The 6,734-nt window shown below is 43.0% G+C and overlaps 2 protein-coding genes across 2 annotated transcripts in view; one reads left to right on the top strand and one right to left on the bottom strand.

Moving 5' to 3' along the window:
* LOC116693728 (GRAM domain-containing protein 4) overlaps positions 1–3,236 on the bottom strand; it is an 18,717-nt gene extending 15,481 nt beyond the window's left edge. Inside the window, exons 1-2 of the mRNA XM_032522933.1 lie at positions 2,987–3,236; positions 958–1,203 (exon numbers count right to left, since the gene is read on the bottom strand). Coding sequence (XP_032378824.1) covers positions 958–1,143 — 186 coding nt within the window. The 5' untranslated portion in view covers positions 1,144–1,203; positions 2,987–3,236. The remainder of the gene's footprint in view (positions 1–957; positions 1,204–2,986) is intronic.
* A 39-nt stretch (positions 3,237–3,275) lies between these two features.
* Positions 3,276–6,734, top strand: part of LOC116693806 (cytosolic 5'-nucleotidase 1A) — a 6,863-nt gene continuing 3,404 nt past the window's right edge. Inside the window, 5 exon segments of the mRNA XM_074783867.1 lie at positions 3,276–3,550; position 4,398; positions 4,943–4,990; positions 4,993–5,045; positions 5,695–5,830. Of these exon segments, the coding sequence (XP_074639968.1) occupies positions 3,515–3,550; position 4,398; positions 4,943–4,990; positions 4,993–5,045; positions 5,695–5,830 (274 nt within the window). The 5' untranslated portion in view covers positions 3,276–3,514.

Below are 6,734 nucleotides of genomic sequence, written 5' to 3'. Positions count from 1 at the left end.
ATGTCTGGTAGTGGAGATGAAGGTTAAAGTTATTACCGTAATGTCTGATGCTGCTGATGAAGGTTAACTTGAATGTTATGTTTGTCTGTGGACCTAATTGGTTAAAAATGTCTCGTTGTCACCGTGGGATAGAGAGAAACGCAATTTTGATTTCTTTGTATGTTTTGACATGTGAAGAAATTGACAATAAAGCAGACTTTGACTAGCATGCTAGCTCGTTCTCAATTGCAAAACACATAAACGCATACATTTTCAAAAATGAAACCATGAAAACCTATTGTGGTACAACCTCCAAATACAATCATGAACCTGAAAATGGGGAGAATATGGGCGCTTTAACATCTTTCCAAAAGTCAATGAAATAATGGTGTTTAACCCTTGTGTCGTCTTCCCGTCGGCCGTGCAACGTTTTGTTTTTCTGGGTCTGAAACCTTTCGATTGTCTTTTTCAACATCTTTGTTTTTCACCCTAATGTTTTTGTCCATTTTTTCTGCGCCTTTTTTTACGTTTTCGTGGGTTTTTTCCCCCTCACAATTTTGAAGCTTTTTTGGACATCTAAGTCCATCTTTTTCAATGGTCTGTCATAGAAAAAGTTTCTGGAATGCTATTTAATTGAACAAAACATCCAAATTTAAAGAAAGCTGTGGGCTGGTCATTTATTTTACTTGTTGTATGGAACAATCCGCGTTATTTTTCTGAAATTTTGGTTTTTTGGAATTTTTTTCAAAATGGGTCAAATTTGACCCGAGGACAACACAAGGGTTAATAGTTGTGATCTCTCTTTTTTTTCGGGGGGTAATATGGTAAGTTTGTAGTCGGACTGGTGTACGTGTCTGAGTGTAAATACAATAATTGTTCACAAAAAAAAAATAAAAAATTGTCGTGATTTCAATATTGACCAAAATAATCGAGATCCTAATTATTTCCTTAACCGATACTGTGTTCTTGTTTTGGTACCTGTGCGTCACCGTGCTGCTCTCCCTCCGCCTCCCTCTGCTCCTCCGCCTCCCTGACGGAGACCGGCGCTTTGGTCACGGTCTCCTCGGGGCACTCTGTGTCCGACGCGTAGGGCGAATCGACCAGGTCCAGGAACTCGTCCCGCCTCTGGCCCCGGAAGCGGATCCTGTCCAGATGCTTCCGCATGGTGGGGGCGCCGTGGAGCCGGTCTCTACCTGAACATGGCTGCCGGCGGCGCTGCAGAGACTGGAAGAGGAGAGGAACCGGTCGAAAGGATCCACGAAACATTCGACAATAACCTGAGTGCAATAAACCGATAGGTGACATCATAACTTTCTATTATGAGAGTCAGATGCTGGCTCTAAGGATCGCAACGTCGGCCAGTCCACCACTTTCTGAGCAGCTATTGCGTGGATCGCCGTGTCATTTTTTGCAGATATTCCCAGTTCCCAGAAGATGAGTCTGATTCTGAGACTTGTCCTGTACCGCCACCATGAGGTTGACCTTTGTAATGTTTTTGAGAAACGTCTCAACCATTGGATGGGTAGCCGTGAAACGGGGTTCGCACTTTCCTGGTCCCCAGAGGATGAGTCGTAATAACTTTGTTCTCCTGACTTTTCCTCTAGCGCCATCATCAGGGCGATGACACAAAACGACACCAACGTGATTACAAAAGTCCCAAAGCTTCATCCTCTGGGGAACATAAATGTCTGAACACACAATCCCTCGGACAGTTGTTAAGATATTTCTGCCTGGACTAAAGTATCGGACGGACTAAGGACATTCGTTGCTAACAGACATTTCATTGTGTTTGTTTAATCCCCGCAAAAACAGAAGAGTAAAAACTTGTCACCTTCAGGGGGTTGAGTCCCACCATTTCTTGCCTGAGACATCCAACGGTGGCCTGGCAATTGCTAAAATAATCTGGAACATATTGTGTTAAGTTGTAAGCTTCAGAGATCGATTTTGTTATCTTTAGACAGAGCCAGGCTAGCTGATCCCCCCTGTTTCCAGTCTTTATGCTAAGCTAAGAAAACAGGCTGCTACCTGTAGCCTGTTGAAGGCTGTTTGTTCAGTCTGAGGATCCCTGAGCAGTCTGACCAGTCTGACTGCTTGTGATAATTCATCTGATTCTTCACCTGGATCACGCTCCAGCACTGTCTTTACAGGTGAGACACTGACTCACTAACGACAAGCCTGTCAGGGTGGGAGTCAATTAAAAGTATTTCAAAAGTTTAAATTACATGACAAACGGTTAAGTGTATTTAATGAACGCTGAATTAATGAGCATGACCTAATACCTTAAAAATACACCATAAGTCCGGTTTTAACTGAGACACTCCCTAAACAGCTGGCAATGCAATGCTAAAATTGCATATTTTGCAATAGGGATGGAGTCGTACCAGAGACAATGAGGGTACATGTAGGGCAGTGTCTGCAAAAACTCAAGAGAAGCTGGGTGCACAGAACAAGCAAAAACTATCCCTTCAGACAGCGAAAAAAATGTAAAATAGCATGGTGTGTTCTGACATGTAGAAATCAGGCTGAGACTAGTTCAGTTATAATGTGCAAAGGCCAGGTTTCACTTCACATCATTTAAATATACTGCGAGTAGTGCTCCATATGGGATCTGTGGTGACTGACAGATGGATCGATCGATCGATCGATGCTGATTGAACAGCTGAGTATTTACTGACAGAAGTGGTGAGTGACTTTAAAGTGACTGACAGCGAGACTTATTGACGGCCTACTGACCTGTTACCTTGAAGGGATAAACATAGACTGACCGTTAACTGACGGTTTAACGGACAGTCCGACCGGAGCCTCTGATAACACAATATAATCTCCCTTTTGCTTCTGTTCACACCACCGGCACCGGTGACGGTGCGAGGGTCACAACAGGAACCCGGAACCGGTCCTCGCTGGACCCACCTGTAGACTACCACGGACAGTTAAAGTGGCCTTCACCCCGGAGGACTGAGATGAAGACGGTGGGAAGAAAGAGGGGAACCGAGGAAGGTTTTCTCACCGTCAACCGAAACTGAAGCAAACTTTCCCTCCGTCTCTCTTTACCGAGGGTCCAGACCGGGTCAAACCCGTTCCAACCCGGACCACGCTCCTCTCAGACCCGCTTCAGACCACCCTCCCTCTTCTGTCTCCGGTAGTTAGTCCAGACGAGGAGGTTTTTGTGGAGTAAAACCCGGACCGCGTTCCTGGACCAGACACAATAATCACTGCTGTGGGCGGGGTACGCCACCAACGGTAGGGAGACAAACAAGGAAGTGACGCCATCACGTTGTGCTCTTGACAACGAACGTGGGGCGTTACAGCGAAAGGAGGGCGGACACATCCATGGGCGGAACCATAGATAGTAGATACTAAAAGGCGGAACCCTGGGCAGACAGTTCTGTTTCTGTAGGACCTTTGAAGTTAGTTTGACGGCCAGTTTTCATAAATGATTTAAAGAAAGGTAATTACTGTGTTGTGGTCTATGGGTAGATATAAATTTACCCGTTAAGGCTCTTTTTAAGCTACAGGGTTCAGCTGAGAGGCGGACATGGTCTCCACGGTCCAGAACACCGACGTGAAGCAGGTAAGACTCCTCACCTCGGTAAAGTTAGAAAGACATCCAGATTCAAACTTCCGGGATCAATTACTCTGCAGTGAAATGTTGATAAATCACAAACTACTGTCGTTGTGAACCGTCCTTCAATCTGGAGAAATTACACGAGCAGAGCCGGTGGAGACGGTGGTGCGTTTAGGGACCGTCTACAAATGAAAACACCGAAAACAGTCACAACGAAAATATCCATTCATTTAATGATTAAACTAGGTAGTGCCTCCAAACTTGCATCAACTATTGCTTGTCTAATTGGTAGTTGTACTACAGCACCTACTTAAAAAAAACAAAAAAGCATATTTATAATTTGGGTGAATTTTGTTTGCCACAACCATTTAATAGGTGTCACGTAAACAATGATTCAGGTCTCTGAAAGAGCTACACACATAGAAGGTTGTACTACAGCACTTGATTTAAAAAAATAACCATAATCACAATTTTGGGGAATTGCTTTTGCCAAAACCACTTAATAGGTGTCATATACAACAATTCAGGTTTCTTAAAGAGCCACACACGTAGATGGCCCCCTGCTGGTTGTACTACAGCAGTGATTATTTTCCAAAGTAACCAGGCAGGTTATGTTATCGCGGACTTTCTTATCTACAAAGACGGACAGGTGAGATCCCGAACTTCCAGAACCAGACCCATGTAGACCTGGATCTTCACCATGCTGCCCACTATTTAGCAAAAGTTTGGACTCTCGCAAAGTCTTACAAACCGTTTTGAGTCGGAGGAAATGAAAAGGGACATACGTAATTTAAAAGTTTCAACTATATGTGAATTTGATCAATATATGTATGGAACGAATGCCGAATTATAGAGTGGGACCTATTAGTGTGAAGTACACCATTTGGTAACCGTAGCATACCTTCACCAGGTGATATTGTGATATTTTATTATAAGAATTCGGCCCCCGAGATTATTTGGCTAAAATTGTTTTTTTTTTTACGGCCGCTGCGGTAGAGAAGCTGACTGCACAGAACACGCTAAATGTTTTTTGCGACAGCACGATGTGTTCTGACCCTAGACTGTATATTAATATTGACGGTGTACGAATAATGTTGTTAAAAGTCTGTATGAGGTCATAGGTCAGGTTTCACTTCGAATTATTTAGTTTAAATAACAAAATATATAAATAATCCTACAAAGTAGTGTTTCATGTTTGACTCCTGTGATTTCATATACAGTAGGTAGGTGTGTGTGTGTGTGTGTGTGTGTGTGTGTGTGTGTGTGTGTGTGTGTGTGGTGTGGTGTGTGTGGTGTGTGTGTGTGTGTGTGTGTGTGTGTGTGTGTGTGTGTGTGTGTGTGTGTGTGTGTGTGTGTGTGTGTGTGTAGTTGGTTGAAGAGGTTCTGTGTTTTCTCCAGAAAGTGCTGATCGTGCCGTCGTTGTCGCGGTTACGTCTCGTGCAGTTTTTGATCTGGAGCTGATGAGGTGTACGAAATGGGCGTGGCCTTCCCGCTGCTGCAGGTCAGTTGTGTGTGTTGTGTGTGTGTGGTGTGTGTGTTGTGTGTGTTTGTGTGTTGGTGTGTGTGTGTTGTGTGTGTGTGTGTTTGTGGTTGTGTGTGTGGTGTGTGTGTGTGTGTGTGTGTGTGTGGGTTGTGGTGTGTTGTGTGTGTGTGTGTGTGTGTGGTTTCCAATTATTTGTGCAATGTAGCTTGAAAAAAAACTACTAAAGACACATCAACGAGCCACACTGTTGCCCTAGGTAACATGTTCCTGCATTACCATGAACACACTGTAGTTTATTTTGACTTATTCCTACACACACTGTCCTTCTGACCCCAATACTCTCCAAAAGTAGAAATAAAGCTCTACATGTAGAAATAGTCCCCATCCGCACCATTTCCTCTTGTATCAGAGCAACATTTGCTGAAGTAGCCAATTGGAAAATACAAAGTCCCTTTTTTTTTTTTAAAGGAAACACATAAACATATTTACACATGTGTGAGCCGTGTTTAAAGATGTATCTAATCAGCAGGATCCAGTTGGACCTGAGAGCCACAGACAGGAATTCAGAAAGTATTAAGAGGAAAGCTTTGTTGACAATAAGAAAAATATAGAATAACACCAGTATGAAAGCTTTAAGGCACACATTTCAATTGAATTCATAATTCAGGCGCTGCAAAGAGTGAACGAACGTCTGCTAGAGGAAAATCCGGCCGAGTCGCTGCTGTTTGATGTCGTCCTTATTACCACAGACAGCCAGCAACAGCAGCAGAGCTCTCGCATCATCTCCAGCACCAGACATTACGGTAATAACTTTAACCTTCATCTCCAGCACCAGACATTACGGTAATAACTTTAACCTTCATCTCCAGCACCAGACATTACGGTAATAACTTTAACCATCATCTCCAGCACCAGACATTACGGTAATAACTTTAACCTTCATCTCCAGCAGCAGACATTACGGTAATAACTTTAACCTTCATCTCCAGCACCAGACATTACGGTAATAACTTTTAACTTTCATCTCCAGCACCAACTTACGGTAATAACTTTAACCATCACTCCAGCACCGACATTACGTAATAACTTTAACCTCATGCAGCACAGACATTACGTAATAACTTTAACCTTCATCTCCAGCACCAGACATTACGGTAATAACTTTAACCATCATCTCCAGCACCAGACATTACGGTAATAACTTTAACCTTCATCAGCAGCATCAGACATTACGGTAATAACTTTAACCTTCATCTCCAGCACCAGACATTACGGTAATAACTTTAACTTTCATCTCCAGCACCAGACATTACGGTAATAACTTTAACCTTCATCTCCACTACCAGACATTACGGTAATAACTTTAACCTTCATCAGCAGCATCAGACATTACGGTAATAACTTTAACCTTCATCACAGCATCGACATACGTAAAACTTACCTTCATCAGCAGCATCAGACATACGGTATAACTTTAACCTTCTCTCCAGCACCAGACATTACGGTAATAACTTTAACTTTCATCTCCAGCACCAGACATTACGGTAATAACTTTAACCTTCATCTCCACTACCAGACATTACGGTAATAACTTTAACCTTTATCAGCAGCATCAGACATTACGGTAATAACTTTAACCTTCATCAGCAGCATCAGACATTACCGTAATAACTTCAACCTTCATCAGCAGCATCAGACATTACGGTA

Source organism: Etheostoma spectabile, chromosome 8 (assembly GCF_008692095.1).
Source record: "Etheostoma spectabile isolate EspeVRDwgs_2016 chromosome 8, UIUC_Espe_1.0, whole genome shotgun sequence".
In the NCBI taxonomy this organism is placed as follows: Eukaryota; Metazoa; Chordata; class Actinopteri; order Perciformes; family Percidae; genus Etheostoma; species Etheostoma spectabile.
Note: the sequence above shows the minus strand (reverse complement) of the source record. Positions and strands in the feature narration are given on the sequence as shown.